The sequence below is a fragment of the Mauremys mutica genome, unplaced genomic scaffold, assembly GCF_020497125.1.
Source record: "Mauremys mutica isolate MM-2020 ecotype Southern unplaced genomic scaffold, ASM2049712v1 000992F_np12_obj, whole genome shotgun sequence".
Taxonomy (NCBI): Eukaryota; Metazoa; Chordata; order Testudines; family Geoemydidae; genus Mauremys; species Mauremys mutica.
The window spans coordinates 1-17646 of record NW_025423088.1 but is presented as its reverse complement, the minus strand read 5'-3'; the positions used below and the strand labels follow the sequence as shown (position 1 = coordinate 17646).

At 49.8% G+C, this 17646-nt stretch overlaps 1 protein-coding gene across 1 annotated transcript; it reads left to right on the top strand.

Moving 5' to 3' along the window:
* The first annotated feature begins 972 nt into the window (after positions 1-972).
* LOC123357715 (E3 ubiquitin-protein ligase TRIM52-like) lies at positions 973-15127 on the top strand. Its single transcript, XM_045000750.1, has 4 exons — positions 973-1137; positions 1386-1526; positions 9355-9915; positions 15066-15127. The coding sequence occupies exons 3-4, from the start codon at positions 9508-9510 to the stop codon at positions 15090-15092; spliced, it is 435 nt and encodes a 144-aa protein (XP_044856685.1). The 5' UTR covers positions 973-1137; positions 1386-1526; positions 9355-9507; the 3' UTR covers positions 15093-15127.
* Positions 15128-17646: the final 2519 nt, after the last annotated feature.

Below are 17646 nucleotides of genomic sequence, written 5' to 3'. Positions count from 1 at the left end.
GACCACAAACCCCATCTCTCCAGATTTGCAACCATTCCTGGACCAGTGACAGGGGCACAACCATCCCCGGACCAGTGACAGGTGTGTAGGCAGCCAAGTCATTGGAAATAATCATGGAGGAAGCCAGTGGAAAAAATGAATGGGGCCACTCTGGTTACCACCTTGGGGTCAGGGGAGTGCGCTGTACCCACAAACCTTACCTCCCCTTTTCACATATTCACACTCAAAAAAGTGAAAGTGCGCGCCTCACTCATCCAATAGGTCAATTTGTCATATTAGCCAGGAGGAAGCAAATCGTGAGCGGGTATGTGGGGTGGGGGTGCAGGCTCTGGGAGGGAGTGTGGGGGTGGGAGGGGGTATGTGGGGAAGGGATGGGGGTGCAGGCTCTGGGAGGGGGTTGGGGGTGGGAGCGGGTATGTGGGGTGGGGGTGCAGGCTCTGGGAGGGAGTGTGGGGGTGGGAGGGGGTATGTGGGGAAGGGATGGGGGTGCAGGCTCTGGGAGGGGGTTGGGGGGTGGGAGGGGGTATGTGGGGTGGGGGTGCAGGCTCTGGGAGGGGTTTGGGGGTGGGAGCGGGTATGTGGGGAAGGGATGGGGGTGCAGGCTCTGGGAGGGGGTTGGGGGGTGGGAGGGGGTATGTGGGGTGGGGGTGCAGGCTCTGGGAGGGGGTTGGGGGGTGGGAGGGGGTATGTGGGGTGGGGGTGCAGGCTCTGGGAGGGGGTTGGGGGGCAGCGCTTACCTGGGGCTCCAAGGCGGGGCAGGGGGCCTCCATGTGCTGCTGCCCCCAGGCACAGCCCTGCAGCTTCCCACTGGGTGCAGGGGCACTTGGGGTGCCTCATCCTGGGGCCTCAGGGAGGGGCCAGCAGACGCATGGAGCTGGGGCCCCCGGGGGCGGGGGAGAGCACTGGGGGGACAGCGGGGGGGGCCACTTGGCCCCAAAACAGCTGGAGTCCCACAGGCCACATTGGGGAGGCTCGCGGGCTACGGGTGGAATTTGAGCCCCCTGCAGTAGAACATGATGGGGCGGGGGGGGCGATGGGACGAAGAGGGAATGCAGGCTGGGCCCACTGATTAGGTGCCACTGACATGGACCCTGGAGCAGAGGTGGAAGAAGAAGTGATGGGAGAAATAGGGAGAAGGTGAGGGGGGTTGGGGAGTTTGGGGGTGTCCCAGCCCCAGGCTAGGCCAGACAAGAGCAGGCTGCGGGGGGCGCAGGCTTTGCAGGGGGTGAGAGTTGCTGGCGTTTTGGGGCATGGGGGGGGATGTGGCTACGTGGGAGTGATCTGATGGATAAAGCTCAGCAAGCCACGGTTAGCAGAAACCTGTGATTGTATTTTGCTTGGTGTCACTTTAAGAAGCTGCTTTCACGCTATTGACTCTGTCCTAGATCCTGATCCCGCCAACAGCTCTGCCTGTGGAGGGCTCCCGTGCACTGGCCTTTGTGGGATCGCGTGGCGAGGCCTAGCTCCTGACATTGAGACAGTTACATCTCAAACCCGGTTTCCACAGGACGTGTTCCTGGCTTAAGGTAAGAGAGAAAAGCATTCTTTGAACAACAGAAATCTTGTGGTGTGTTGCAGATGCTGAAAACTGTGATCCTCATGATTTTTTAAAAAAAGATCTGGCGTTACTAATGAATACATGGGAAATTGTTACAAGTGGAGGAACTTTACCGCGGGTGCTGTTTATTTGTTCGGCCTTTCAATTAGAGTTGGGTTCCAGACAAGTGATGGCCACGAAGTTTTAGAATTTGTTTGGGGAGAGGTATTGGAAACCATTACGGCCACATCTTTGCGATCTGGTGTAGTTCCAGCTCTTCCGAGGGCTCCCATTGACTCCGAGGTACCAAGCACTAGTTGTGGTGCTTAGGTGTTTTGTTGTTGTTGGATGCAGACTGACCCAGCTACCAGGGCCGGCTTTAAGCCGATTCAACCGATTCCCCGGTATCGGGCCCCGCGCCTAAGAGGGCCCCACTCTGGGGGTCTTCAGTGGCATTTCAGAGGTGGGGGGTCTGCTCTGGGGGTCTTCGGCAGTATTTCAGCGGCGGGGGGTGTCCAATGCTGCACAAGACCCGGAGTGAACCCCCTGCCGCGAAGTGCCGCTGAAGGCCCGGACTGCTGCCGGGTATTGGAATCGGGCCCCGCGGGGCATAAAGCCGGCCCTGCCAGCTACCCCCTGATACTTGGAGGAGGAAGGCCTTATCTGCAAGCTCTTTGAAGCAGGGATCTGTCTGCAAACTCCAAAGCCCAGTGTCAAGTGCTCCAGGGCTGCTGCTTCTTCCTCTTCCTTTCTCTCTCTCTCTCTCTCTCTCTCTCTCTGAAACTAGCCTGTTTCTTTCTACAGGGCTCTGTTGTATTTACACAGCGTGGGTCCTAAACACTCATTTAAAATACCCATCACCAACCACTTGATGTTTTCCTTCCCTTCGTCTTGTCATGTGTGTTTTGCTGTCCGTGTCGCTTGATTCCTTATGTTTACTGTTCTCTGTGTGCAGTATTCATCAAAGTAAGAGGTGACAACCCAGAGAACTTGCGTAAACCCGAGTGAATGCCTTTTACTCTCCTTTCCAGTATCAGACAATATTTATGATATTTGCGAGGAGAGCGTGACTATTTCTAGTGGACTCATAGCTCTGTTTAGCATCTTAAAGCTGAGCGTGTGCGCAGATAATACACCTGCAAGAGGGATAGTTTTGTGACCTGCAAAAGCCCAGAGCATGCTCGAGTTTTGGCATATGCTTCATTTTTTCAGAGCCACTTTCCTTAAATCATAGAATATCAGGGTTGGAAGGGACCTCAGGAGGTATCTAGTCCAACCCCCTGCTCAAAGCAGGACCAATCCCCAGACAGATTTTTACCCCAGATCCCTAAGTGGCCCTCTCAAGGATTGAACTCACCTCTGGGTTTAGCAGGCCAATGCTCAAACCACTGAGCTCTCTCTCCCTGTAGTGGTCTCTGCTAGAAGTAGATTATTAAACTGGGCCTCTAATGCATCATTTTTATGCTTTTACTTCATGCCCATGACTTTGTTCTAATTACATAGCTGTTTTCAGTAGGCCACATTTTGGTGTGTTTACTAGCTTGAGATGTTAGGATGATAAAGTACATGAGAACAGGGCAGGCTGGCTCGCCTTCAAGGGGCAGCCCTCCCTGTTATCTGGATAGAGTGAGGGGGGGCTGGGAGCCAGGACTCCTGGGTTCTATCCCTGGCTCTGGGAGGGGACCAACCAGATGGCCTTTCAGTCTCTGTCTGCAACACAACAGCTTTTGAAAGCCACCTCCGATCCATTCCCAAATCCCAGGAAATCTCCCTGTTGATTCTGGTGGAAATTGGAGAATGGGAAAAGCCTGGATTTCACTAAGATGAGGCCCAAGGTGCACCCTGCCGGTGGTGCTGGAAAAGGAAGGTCTCTGGTGCCCTCTGCGGCTGTCAGCACAAATGACTCACTAGAGGGTATGTGCTGTTTAGGAAAGACCGAAACAAAGGTAAAGGTGGGGGAGTAGCATTGTATGTCAATAATGAGGTGAAATGTAACAAAATAACTAACAATGCAATGGATAATACGGAGTCTGTTTGGGGAATGGTGACATTGGGGAAGAAAACTACTAGAGCGTCCTCTGGGATAGTGATTGGGGTGTGCTATAGACCGCCTGGATCTAGCCTGGATATGGATAGAGAGCTGTTTAATGTTTTTAAGGAGGTAAATACTAATAGGAACTGTGTGATCATGGGAGACTTTAACTTCCCGGATATAGATTGGGAACAAATGCTAGTAATAATAATAGGGCTCAGCTTTTCCTAGACGTGATAGCTGATGAATTCCTTCATCAAGTAGTTGATGAATCGACGAGGGGGGATGCCATTTTAGATCTGATTTTGGTGAGTAACGAGGACCTTGTTGAGGAAATAGTTGTAGGGGACAACCTTGGCTCGAGTGATCATGAGCTAATTCGGTTCAAAATAAATGGAAGGATAAACAAAATTGCATCTGAGACTAAGGTTTACGATTTCAAAAGGGCTAACTTTACTAAATTAAGGCGACTAGTTAGGGAAGTGGACTGGACTAACATATTTAGGGATCTAAAGGCGGAAGACGCCTGGGGTTACTTCAGGTTGAAGTTGCAGGAGCTGTCAGAGGCCTGTATCCCGAGAAAGGGAAAACGGTTCGTAGGTAGCAGTTTTAGACCGAGCTGGATGAGCAAGCGTCTCAGAGGGGTGATTAAGAAAAAACAGAAAGTGTACAAGTACTGGAAAATGGGAGGGATCAGCAAAGAAACCTCCCTTATTGAGGTCAGAGGGTGTAGGGAAGCAGTGAGAAAGGCAAAGAGCAGGGTGGTGGAGATGGACCTAGTGAAGGGGATTAAAACCAATAGCAAAAGGTTTTTTAGCCATATAAATAGGAAGAAAACCAAGAAGGAAGAAGTGGGACCGCTTAAAACTTTAGATGGAGTGGAGATTAGGGATAATCTTGGCATGGCACAATATCTAAACGAATATTTTGCCTCGGTCTTTAATGAGGCTAATGAAGGGCTAAGGAATAGTGGTAGAGGGACTGATGGGAATGAAGATATGGGGGTAGACATTACAGTATCTGAGGTAGAAGCCAAACTTGAACAGCTTAACGGAAGTAAATTGGGGGGCCCGGATAATCTTCATCCTAGAATATTAAGGGAATTGGCGAGTGAAATTGCAAGCCCGTTAGCGATGATTTTTAATAAATCTCTAAACTCGGGGGTTGTACCATTCGACTGGAGATTAGCTAATGTAGTTCCTATATTCAAAAAGGGGAAAAAATGTGACCCGGGTAACTACAGGCCTGTTAGTTTAACATCTGTAGTATGCAAAGTCATGGAAAAAATTATAAAGGAGAGAGTGGTTACGGACCTTGAGGCCGATGGCAACTGGGACAAATTACAGCATGGTTATACGAAAGGTAGATCGTGTCAAACCAACCTCATCTCCTTCTTTGAGAAAGTAACAGATTTTTTAGACAAGGGAAATGCGGTGGATCTAATATATCTTGATTTCAGTAAGGCATTTGATACGGTACCGCATGAGGAATTACTGGTTAAATTGGAAAAGATGGGGATCGAAATGAAAATCCAGAGGTGGATAAGGAGCTGGTTAAAGGGGAGACTGCAGAGGGTCGTATTGAAGGGTGATCTGTCGGGTTGGAGGGGGGTTACCCGTGGAGTTCCTCAAGGTTCGGTTTTGGGTCCGATTTTATTTAATCTATTTATCGCTGACCTCGGAACCAAAAGTAGGAGTGGGCTGATAAAGTTTGTGGATGACACCAAGTTGGGAGGTATTGCCAATTCGGAAAAGGATCGGGATATCCTCCAGGGAGATTTGGATGACCTTGTAAACTGGAGTATTAGTAACAGGATGAAATTCAATAATGAGAAGTGTGAGGTTATGCATTTAGGGATGACTAACAAGAATTTTAGTTATAAGCTGGGGACGCACCAGTTGGAAGTAACGGAGGAGGAGAAGGACCTAGGAGTCCTGGTTGATCGTAGGATGACTATGAGTAGGCAATGTGATGTGGCCGTTAAAAAAGCTAATGCGGTCTTGGGATGCATTAGGCGAGGTATTTCTAGTAGAGATAAGGAGGTGCTAGTCCCGTTATATAAGGCATTGGTGAGACCTCATTTGGAGTATTGTGTGCAGTTTTGGTCTCCCATGTTTAAGAAGGATGAATTCAAGCTGGAACGGGTACAAAGAAGGGCCACTAGAATGATCCGAGGAATGGAAGGCCTGTCGTATGAAAGGAGACTTGAGGAGCTCGGTTTGTTTTCCTTAACCAAAAGAAAGACAAGAGGAGATATGATTGCACTCTTTAAATATATCAGAGGGATAAATACCAGGGAAGGAGAGGAATTATTTCAGCTCAGTGCTAATGTGGACACGAGGACAAACGGATATAAATTGTCAGTTAGGAAATTTAGGCTTGAAATTAGACGAAGGTTTCTAACCATCAGAGGAGTGCAATTCTGGAACAGCCTACCGAGGGAAACAGTGGGGGCGAAGGACCTCCATGACTTTAAGATTAAGCTGGATAAGTTTATGGAGGGGATGGTATGATAGGATAACGGGTTTAGTCAATAGGTCAATAACGTGGTAATTAGTACAAAGGGTCAATGTTGGGATATTGTTAGCCTTTTCCAGAGGGTCTGGCTGGAGAGTCTTGCCCGCATGCTCGGGGTTCAGCTGATCGCTATATTTGGGGTCGGGAAGGAATTTTCCTCCAGGGTAGATTGGCAGTGGCCCTGGAGGTTTTTTGCCTTCCTCCGAAGCATGGGGCAGGGGTCGCTTGCTGGTGGATTATCTGCTACTTGAAGTCTCTAAATCATGATTTGGAGCATTCAACAGCAGAGTCAAGGGAGAGAATTAGTTCAGGAGTGGGTGGATCGGCTTATGTGGCCTGCATCTTGCAGGAGGTCAGACTAGATGATCATAATGGTCCCTTCTGATCTTGAATTCTATGATTCTATGACCTTTGTGAGGGCTGGAATGGGCGGCCCCGCGCAGGCGCTGGGCAAGCTCTTATCCAGCCTTTTTGGCGGGAAACGTTCTGAGGGGACGGAATGTTGGGGGCTGGCTCTGGCGGGAAAAGCTGGTTCTGTCCGGTTTGAGCCAGACGACTCCAGTGTCTAAGCTGTAAACAAGTTCACTTACAGAGATGGAGTCCAGGGGTCATAGTTCATAGACTCCATATTAGAGTCTATTAAAGCCAGTGATTCACTTAACATTACCTCAGAAATACATTATTAAAACAACTAATTGAACATATTAAACAGTACTAACATTCCTTACTTATTTATCCCTAACAGTATCAACTTTATAAAGCCTGATAATGATAGAAAACACAAAAATAAAAATAATAACTTAATTTCTACAACGTAACCTGGCTCCTAGGTGCCAACTACGGGGAAAAATTAGCGGGTGCTCAGCACCCACCAGCAGCCAATCTCTCCCCTCCCTCCAGCGCATCCTGTACACTGGCGGCACCGCTGACCAACTGCTCCCCCTCCTTCCCAGCGCCTCGGCCCACCGCAAAATAGCTGTTTTGCTGTGTTCAAAAACTTCAGGATTCCCCGGCAGGGAAAGGGAGCAGCAGGGACATGGTGCGCTCAGGGGAGGAGGCAGGGCAGGGCCGGGGGCTTGAGGTAAAAGGCAGAATGGGAGCGGGGCAGAGCAGGGGTGGGAAGAGGCAGGATGGGGACTTGGTGAAGGTGGTGGAGTGGGGGCAGAGGCGGAGGGGGGGGGTGGAGCACCCACCGACCAGAGGGGAAGTCGGTGCCTATGACCTGGATACTTTATAAACCACCTACATTATTTCTGTTAATATAAAACTGAAGATAAAGAAAAATTCAGTCTCAGCCGCTCAGTCCGCACAGAAACACAGCGAGAAGAAACTCAAGAGTTCAGTTCACCTGAGGCTCAGTGACCGTCTTTGTTCACCAAAATCTCTACATTCGGCTGAGTCAAGAGCACAGCAACTATATCTTCTCTCCACTTGCTTGTCAATATCTCCAGCTGGAATCCCGGCAGCTCTTTTCGCCTTCGCTGCTGAAATCAGTTCGCTAGTCAGCTAACCAATTTCCCCTTTCTGTAACGAACACCACTGGGGTTTCCCTGGAGGAGGGTTAACACTAGCACTAACCAGCTGCAAAAATGCTTCAGAGCCCGCGGGAAAACCCAGCCTGCTTTCTCCTCCCGTGATTCAGATTCCCCCGACCTATCCCAGGGCACGTGGCCTTTTGCAAAGCAGCCGGCCTGACAATTCACCCTCCCTGGACTCTGACTCTGGCGGTGGGGTCCCCTAAACGACCACCCCCAATTCCAGCCACGTCTGGGTGTGGAGGGGCTAATTGTGCATCTACTTTGCAACAGTGACCCCGACATAAATTCCCCTCTCCCCTACCCAGTAGATCTCCTCAAGGGATCTCACCCTGTTAAACAGGTAGGTTACAGTTTCCCTGTTTAACAGCTGGAGCGGGGCTGGAACTGCATTTCCCTCTCTCCACAGACCCAGCAGATCCAACAATTCCAGTGTATCTAAGTGTGAGTGTTTGGTGCATGGAGCCGCCATGTGATGTGAGCTCTCTGCACCATCCTCAGCAGTGACTAGTCACTAGTGCAGTGACAGCGCTGAGCCAGGGACTGAATGGAAGTGGGGGTGCAGGGTCACATGGGGTGGGGGCAGGGGCTCCAGGGCCACAGGGGGGTGGGTTGAAGAACTCCAGGGACACATGGGAACAGGGAGATGTGTCTGACTGAACGGAAGAGGCTCAGGGTTTGCATGGGGGAGGCTCCCCAACTTCCTAACAATCCCTGCCCCCCTCCCCCAAAATAAACTGTTCCAGGCCTGTTTGTGTGAGAGGCGGGAGAAGTAGCTGATAGTCACTGGATGTTAATGAAGGTGACAGCTCCTTCACTTTTACCCTGCACTGCAGTGTCCCCGTCATGGCCCCTTTCTGTCAGCATCATGAAATCCGTCCGTAGGCATCATAATTCCTGGAGCGCAGCTGGGACCGGACAGCCTCCTCTCCCCAAATGCTGATGTGGTCCAGCAGCTCGGTATTGCTCCAAGCGGGGGATCGCCTGGTGCGTGGAACAGGCATGGTGGCCAGTGTAGATGGGGTCTGGGGGTTAGGTCGGTATAGCTACATCTCTCAGGGATATGGATTTTTCACACCCTGGAGTAACAAGCTATACAACAGTAAATTCTAGTGTAGACCAGGCCTAAGTAATTCCTAACTTGTTCTTTCCTTATTTTAGCTGCCAATCTCACTCCATTTACATGATCTTCACTATGTTAGTTGTTGGATTGTTAATTTAATTATTTAGATAACTCAAAGGAAGTTTTTAAATGTTGCAACATACAGTAATAATCACATCTGTTATTATTTGTATTAGAAATGGATCTGATTAGACTGAGAGCACCAGAACGTTGGCGAAGTTCCAGTCCCAATCAAACTAACATTGCGACTCTGATCTATTTCTAATTCCCATCAGATCCTGTTTTGAATTTATTAAAAATAATTTCTAACTGATAGCTGAAGGAAAGTACCGCATAATGGCATAGTTTGGGCATAATTCTGCCAAGACTGTTGGCCTCTACAAAGTTTTTGTGGGCGTGGAATGAGGGATTTTATGATCGTCTCTTTTATTTGGAAAATGGTTATATCTCTTCAGTGGCTTGACTTAATCCTGTTTAGGACAGCAGGGGGAAATATTTGTTTCAAGTTTAATCTGTACAGATGTAGGAGTTCAATATAGTCATTATTTTATCTCTCTCTCTCTCTCTCTCTCTCTCTCTCTCCTATCTCCTTATATTTTCTCCTTTCCAGATCTGAAGGATCCCAGGCCCAGCGAACACATTCACATCAGATCAGCAAGGAGGCAGCTGCTGCAGGAAGGGCGGAGACCAGATTCAATCCGGGATAGACACATTGCTGAGCGAAGTGAAAGTGAAACTTATTTTTCTCTTCCCGTAGTGTGCCATGGCCGCAAAACGGGGGATACAAGAGCTGCAAGAGGCTGTGATCTGTTCCATTTGCCTGGCTTATTTTAACGACCCGGTGATTCTCAAGTGTGGACACAACTTCTGCCGAGCCTGCATCACTCAGTACTGCCAGGAGTCCGACCCCTCCCCCCGGTATCGCTGCCCTCAGTGCAGAGAACCCTTCCGGGAAGGAGAATTCCAGCCCAACCGGGAGCTGAGGAATGTCGTTGAAATAGCCAAAAAATTCCCAGCGCCAAGGGGGGAGAGAGCGTGTGAAAAACATGAGGCGCTTTTGCAACTCTTCTGTGAAGTGGATCAAACCCCGATCTGCCTGGTGTGCAGAGAGTCCCGCAGCCACAAAGACCACCCCGTGCTTCCTATCGAGGAGGCGGCCCAGGATTACCAGGTAAGAATTAGTCCTGTTTGCATGTGGGCCGCATCCCAGGCCAGACAGGCTGGAACAATCAGACCAGAGCCATCTGAGAATAGAAACTCAGCAAGGTCCTAAAACTAGCTTCCTACAATCACAAGGTAGAGAAACAAGGGATTTTATACAGGAAGATGTTGAGGAGACACGTTTTTAAGGCCTGCTCTGCATATAGTTTTGGTACTGATCTGTGCTGGGGAGGCGGGGGGGGGGATATATATATACTTTTTTTAATAAAAGAGTTATGTCAGCAAACCCCCCCCCCCAGTGCGGATACAAGTTGTGCTGGTATAAAGGTGCCTGATGCCAGGAAGGCCTGTTTCCCTTTCCATACAGGACTAGGCGATACACCGTTATAGAGGTGTAACTACACCCACGCCAGCAGGGCTGTACGGCTGTAATAGCACCAGGATGTGTAAAGCAGGGTATGACTTGTGCACCCTAGAGCGAGGGCATCCCCTGTGCAGGGAAAAATCCCCACGGGGGCAGGAAACGCCACCCGTTCCAGCTCACACAGTTTCCTTTTAATCCTTGCAGGGTGGGGGGAGCAGGGTTTGCTTCTCATACAGGATGGACATTGGCTGGGGGCCTGGCCCATTTCAGCAGATTGCTTGAAATCTGCGGTGGCAGGGGCAGGGCGCCCATATTTTCAAAATGAAGATCCAGGGTCCTGTTATCCGGGGGGAAGGAGGGGGAGGGTCAGGGAGGAGAACCCGCCGGCTTCGGGAACTGGGGAAGAATTATGTCCGTTCCTTGCCATCTTTTCCTCCTCAGCCAAGCAACACCCCCCTTGCTCCCTCTGGTCCCCCTCCATAGTAAAACCCGAGCCACATTAAATACCTTTTCTAGTAGGGAGTCTTGAAAATCTAACTGATGTACCGTAATCACTGTGGCTGCAGGGCTCAAACAGCTCGGCTGCCCTTTTTGGGTAGGGAGTGGGGGGTAAAGAAGAATTAAACCTGCCACATGCCGCCAGTGTCTGTGTGTCACTGGGTTAGATCTGTTTGGACGGTGTCCCAGTGACTCATCTCACTGACTCTCCCCGACATTCTCTGGCAATCCCAGTGTTTAGTGGGGGGGGGGTCAGGAATTGGTTATGTGTAGGGGGAGGGGGGAAGATTGTTTTTCAGGCCCACTTAGAAATGCCAAGGCCAGTGATATATCAAAATATGCCCTGGATGAGAATGTGGTTCGGAGACGGCTCAGAAAAATCGCAGTGAGCATGAGCGGAGTGTGAACACCTGTGCACTGAGGAAGTGAAGCCTCAATCAAGCCCCGTCCTTAGCTCAGTTTCCCTGTTCGGGAGGCCTAGATTCACAGTATTTACTTAGGTGCCTAAACCCCAATTGGAGCCTCCACTGCAATTCACAAAACTCCTGCTGAGCCCTGGAGGCTCCTGCTGAGCCTAAACTCCCTCGGCATCTGTGTGTTCAGTAACTAGTTCCCTCAGCAGCTGTGTTTCTGCTTCTGCCCATGCGCACTGCATCCCGATGCCCATCTCCCACCTGAGCCCCAGGGAAGATCAGCCTTAGGCCACCTAACTCCTGTGTGGGGCCTGGCCTGGTAGGTGGCCTGAGGCCCCTCAGGTGAGTTCACACACACACAAAGCTCTCCCTTTAGCCCAGTGTTTAGAGCACTCACTGGGGACATGGGAGGCCATGGGTTCAAGTCCCTCTTCCACCTGGTGAGGAGAAGGGATTTGAACAGGGACCTGCCACCTCTCGATGGGATATTCCTGTTGGTGCTGTTCCACTGGGGATAAATACTTAGGGTATGTCTACACTACCAGAGTAGTTCGATTCTACTTAAATCGAATTTGTGGAACCGATATTACAAAGCCGAACGTGTGTATCAACACTTAGGACAGTAATTCGACTTTGTGAGTCCACACTAATGGGGCAAGCATCGATATTGGAAGCGGTGCACTGTGGGCAGCTATCCCACAGTTCCCGCAGTCCCCGCTGCCCATTGGAATTCTGGGTAGAGCCCCCAATGCCTGCTGGGGGAAAAAATGTGTCGAGGGTGGTTTTGGGTAACTGTCGTCATTCAACCGTCACTCCCGCCGACGGGCAATCAGTTTGCGCGCTTTTCTGGTGAGTGACAGCGCGGACGCCACAGCACTGAGAGCATGGAGCCCGCTGCGATCATCGCTGCACTTATGGCCGTTGTCAACTCCTCGCACCTTATCGTCCACCTTTTTCACAGTCAGATGCTGAGAAATCAGGCGAGGAGGCTACGGCAGCGCGGTGAGGACATGAAGTCTGAGAGTGGCACAGACCTCTCACAAAGCACGGTACGCCGCGCCGTGGAGATCATGGTGGCAATGGGTCATGTTCATGCTGTGGAACGGCGATTCTGGGCCCGGGAAACAAGCACGGACTGGTGGGACCGCATAGTGCTGCAGGTCTGGGATGAATCACAGTGGCTGTGAAACTTTAGGATGTGTAAGGGAACTTTCCTTGAACTGTGTGAGTTGCTGTCCCCTGCCCTGAAGCGCCATGACACCCGCATGCGAGCAGCCCTGACTGCGCAGAAGCGAGTGGCCATAGTCCTCTGGAAACTTGCAACGCCAGACAGCTACTGGTCAGTAGCGAACCACTTTGGTGTGGGCAAATCTACCGTGGGGGTTGCTGTGATGCAAGTAGCCCACGCAATTGTCGAGCTACTGCTCTCAAAGGTAGTGACCCTGGGAAACGTCCAGGTCATCATAGATGGCTTCGCCGCGATGGGATTTCCAAACTGCGTTGGGGCTATAGATGGAACTCACATTCCTATCCTGGGACCGGCCCACCAGGCCAGCCAGTATATTAACCGAAAGGGCTACTTTTCAATGGTGCTGCAAGCACTGGTGGACCATAGGGGACGTTTTACCAACATCAACGTCGGGTGGCCGGGCAAGGTTCATGATGCGCATGTGTTCAGGAACTCTGGTCTGTTTACACGCCTGCAGGAAGGTATTTTCTTCCCGGACCACAAAATAACTGTTGGGGATGTGGAGATGCCTACAGTGATCCTCGGGGACCCAGCCTACCCGCTAATGCCCTGGCTCATGAAGCCCTACACTGGCGCCTTGGACAATGACAAGGAACTCTTCAACTACCGGCTGAGCAAGTGTAGAATGGCGGTGGAGTGTGCTTTCGGACGTCTCAAGGGGAGATGGCGGAGCTTACTGACTCGCTCGGATCTCAGCGAAACCAATATCCCCATTGTTATTGCAGCTTGCCGTGTGCTCCACAATCTCTGTGAGAGCAAGGGGGAGACCTTTATGGCAGGATGGGAGGTTGAGGCAAATAGCCTGGCTGCTGATTACGCCCAGCCAGGCAGCCATGCGATTAGAAGAGCCCAGTGGGAAGCGCTGTGCATCCGGGAGGCTTTGAAAGCTAGGTTCCTCAGGGAGCAGGGTAACCTGTGACTGTTAAGTTTGTTTACAGAGAAGCTGAACCTGCCTCCGTTTCTTTACCCAGTTAATGTTGACTATCCTCTGCAGTTACATACCCCGTTCACCCCCTTCCAACACACGTTTAAAAATAAAATACATGGAAATTTGTTAATTAACACCGTTCTCTTTATTACTGATTTCGCGGTAAAGGGTTGAAACTGGGATGCAGACTGTGGTGGGTAGGGTGTGTAGTGATGTAAAGACCGCTTTTAAACTCGAGGAATGACAGGCTCCTGCTCCTAGAGCGGTCCGCAGTGGCAGACTGGTTGTTTCAACGGAGCCTGCCACCTCTCCTTTTTGGGACTCTGTGTGGGGGGGCTATGTGACTTTGTGGCGGGGGAGGACGGTTACAGATCCCCTGCTGCGTGGCTCTGTGATCCAGGATAAGGACCGCTGCATAAGATCTCTAACCGCCTTCCCCCGCCACAAAGTCACATAGCCTCCCCCCCCCCAAAACAAAACATGAAAACCACCTCCCAGACTGACCAGGGTGCCTAGTGACTGCACTGTGTGTGTGTGACCTGCTGCTGAACCTGCCCCCGTGTCTGTACCCTGGTAAAGGTGACTGACCTGTCCAATTACCAACCCCCTTCCCCCCTTGAAACACAGTCTCCTCTAAAAGAACAGGAGGGAAACAGTAATTAACAGAAAAGTATTTTTTATTATCAACTAGACAGTTAGGGGATGAAACTGGGATGGGGGCTTGGGTGAGGCGGGAAGGAAAGGACTTATCAAAATTTTGGGAATGAGAGCCTTCCTGTAATTGAGCACTCTGCAGGGGTGGAGTGACAGTTTTTACGGCCCCTGCCGCCCCTCCTTCTTGGTACTTTGGGTGAGGGGGGTATGGGACTTTGTGGCGGGGGAGGGCAGTTAGACATAGACTGCAGTGGGGCTCTGTCCTCCTGCCTCCGGACCTCCACAAGGTGCCGGAGCATGTCCGTCTGCTCCCTCATTAGTCCAAGCAGCGTTTGAGTTGCCTGCTGGTCTTCCTGCCGCCACCTCTCCTCCCGTTCGCTGTGTGAGCGCTGGTACTGCAACATGTTCTCCCTCCACTGGGTCTGCTGGGCCGCCTCGGCTCGGGAGCAGCCCATAAGTTCCGAGAACATCTCGTCCCGTGTCCTTTTCTTTCGCCGCCTAATCTGTGCCAGCCTCTGTGAGGGGGATGCCGGGGTAGGTTGGGAGACAGTCGCAGCTGTGTGATGGGAAAAAGGGAGTGAATTCCTTACAAAGATACATTTTTGCGAACAATGAACATAGTCTAGTCTGTCTCTGTGAACAAGACCATGCACAGCACCTATCTCATGCGCACTCAGGACAAGTTTGAATTTTCGGCCTTCGCATTCAGTGCCTGGGGTCTTGCAGTGGAGATCAGACAAGCGGGGCAGGACAGCAGAATTCATGTAGCAGGCAGACATGGTAAGCCGTAGACTTTTGGCTGCTTAAAACTTAATTTATAGCAGTGCCCTCCTTTCACGGTCAAAGCAATGCTCCTAGCGTTGGCCAGTTCCTGCTGCCGGCAATCCGGAAAGCATGAACTCTGCCCCTGTCCCACCCCCTCGTGGCTGTCCCCAGGAAAGATCCCTGTATGCTGCTCCTCTACCGCCTCCACCACATGGCTGTAAACCGCCGGTTATAGTTATGTAAAGGAACAGGCAAGCAGTCCCAATACTAACATTCCCCTAATTCAAAGCAGGTCACCATGAGCGAGACCTGCTGAGGATCAGTGAGACAGATAAAGACCGCATGCTGCATGAAAGCCAGCAAAAACCAGGGCCCTATGCCGCCATGCTCTGTGAGGCAATGATACCAGATTACCTGCTGATAGCCTGGCGCGGAAAAGTGTGCTACCACAGAGGACGCAATAAGGCCGCTCTCCCCAGGAACCTCGTGCGGAGGCTTTTCGATTACCTCCAGGAGACCTTCGTGAAGATCTCCCAAGAGGATTTCTGTTCTATCCCCATTCATATTGACCGTCTTTTCAGATAGTTAATATTCCTGTTCTGTTAAAAATAAATGTTTACATGTTTAAAGCACTTACCGACTGATCCTTCTCCTGATTCAGGGTCCGGGTTAACGGCTGGGGAGGGTTGGTAGGGGATCTCTGTGAGGGTGATGAAGAGATCCTGGCTGTCTGGGAAATCAGCGTTGTAAGCACTGTCAACTGCCTCGCCCTCCTCATCTCCTTCCTCATCTTCCCCGTCCACGAACATCTCCGAGGAACTGTCCGTCGACACTATCCCATCCTCAGAGTCCACGGTCAGTGGTGGGGTAGTGGTGGTGGCCGCACCTAGAATGGAATGCAGTGCCTCGTAGAAGCGACATGTCTGGGGCAGGGATCCGGAGCGTCCGTTTGCCGCTTTGGTCTTCTGGTAGCCTTGTCTCAGGTCCTTGATTTTCACGCGGCACTGCGTTGCATCCCGGCTGTATCCTCTGTCTCTCACGGCTTTGGAGATCTTCGCATTCCATTTTTTGGAGCGCAGCTCCGAAAGCACAGACTCATCGCCCCACACAGCGATCAGATCCAAGACTTCCCGGTCAGTCCATGCTGACCCTCTTTCTATTCTGAGATTGCATGCACACCTCTGCTGGAGAGCTCTGCATCGCTGCCAGTGCTGCTGAGCTCGCCATGATGTCCAAAGAGGAAATGAGATTCAAACTGGCCAGACAGGAAAAGGAATTCAAATTTTCCCGGGGCTTTTCCTATGTGGCTGGTCAGAGCATCCGAGCTCGGACTGCTGTCCAGAGCGTCAGAGTGGTGCACTGTGGGATAGCTCCCAGAGCTATTGGCATCGAATTCCATCCACACCTACCCTAATTCGACATGGCCATGTCAAATTTAGCGTTACTCTCCTCGTCGGAGAGGAGTACAGAAATCGAACTAAAGAGACCTGTATGTCGAACTAAATAGCTTCGTTGTGTGGACGGGTGCATGGTTAATTCGATCTAATGCTGCTAAATTCGACATAACCTCCTCGTGTAGACCAGGCCCTAGAGTCATTTGTGGGAGAGAGAGAGACCGTGAGCGTGAGAAGGTCTGTATAGTCATGTGGTTAGAGCACTCACTCATTTTATTATGTATTTGAGATTCTTGAAAATATAAATAAAATGGGGGGAAAAACCCTCCAAAGCCAACCAAAACTAAACCTGTTTTTCTTTTGTTAGGAACAAATTCAGAGACATTTGGAGAGTTTGAAAAAAGAGAGAGACGAGATTCTGTCGTATAAATCGAGTGGGGAAAATACAAGCCAGGAACTACTGGTAGGTGCCGTTCTTACTCAGAGGCAAAATGTGCACTGGGACGTTATTGATACTCTGCTTAGTCTAACGGAAGAAGAACAGTGAGCAACATCTTCCCTTCCATGGAAGATTATTGCTTATTTATTCTCCTTGTAAGTTCTGCTTTAATCGAGTATAAACGGGAAAATGGAGCATTAAGGAAAGAGTTTTAATAATCCAAATATTTCCATTGATAATGTGAATGTAATTTGTTTAGCTAACAGTAGTTTCTCCCTTAGTCTTTCAGCTAGAGCTGGTCGAAATTTTTCAATCAAAAAAATGTTGTGTGGCAAAATGGGATTTAGTAGAAAACACTTCTTTTTCCCCTGGGAAACTGTCTTTTGCAAATAAATAAATAAATAAAAATCAGTTTTTTGACAGGAAATTTCAGAATGAACAAAATGTTTATTTTCATTTCAAATTGAAGTTTTCATTTTGGTTGTAAAAAACTGAACATTTTTTTCAAAATTTTAAATGTTTTTTTTATTCCTTTGTTTCCCCATTTACTCCTTTTTGCCACTGATACAATCACATGAATAATTTCCAGGTTTTTTCTCCTAGTTTTTCCTTTTTCTTTTTGACAATTTTTCTAAAATGGGGGACTTTTGAAGAGTTCCAGACAGAGTGGAATAAAAGGAACAAATGGGGTGGTGGTGGAAATGGACGTTTATTTTATTACATTTTAGAAAAAAAGGGAAACAGAAATGTGAATTTTTTTCAAGTTATTTCATGATATTTTTCAAACAAATTACAAGTCCCATTTTGAACACTGAAAAATGGAAAACTTCAAAATTTCAAAATTTTTTGCAAATTCCTCCCCCATTTTTTGGCTTTACTTTCAACAGACAGAACTGTTGGCATATGAGTCTGTTTGTGAACCTGAGAGAGAATTTTTGGTTTGACTTGTGATACTCTGACATCCTCACTAATGTGTGTGAAGGACAAAGACACAGTGGGAGCCTGGAAGGGGGACACGGGATAAACGCTCTGCGGCA

Excerpts from the sequence above, each read along its gene's own strand:
- LOC123357715 (XM_045000750.1), top strand. The coding sequence starts at position 9,508 with ATGGCCGCAAAACGGGGGATACAAGAGCTGCAAGAGGCTGTGATCTGT. Across the intron at positions 9,916-15,065 it reads AGGCGGCCCAGGATTACCAG|CAGGTCACCATGAGCGAGAC; the intron begins GTAAGAATTAGT and ends CCTAATTCAAAG.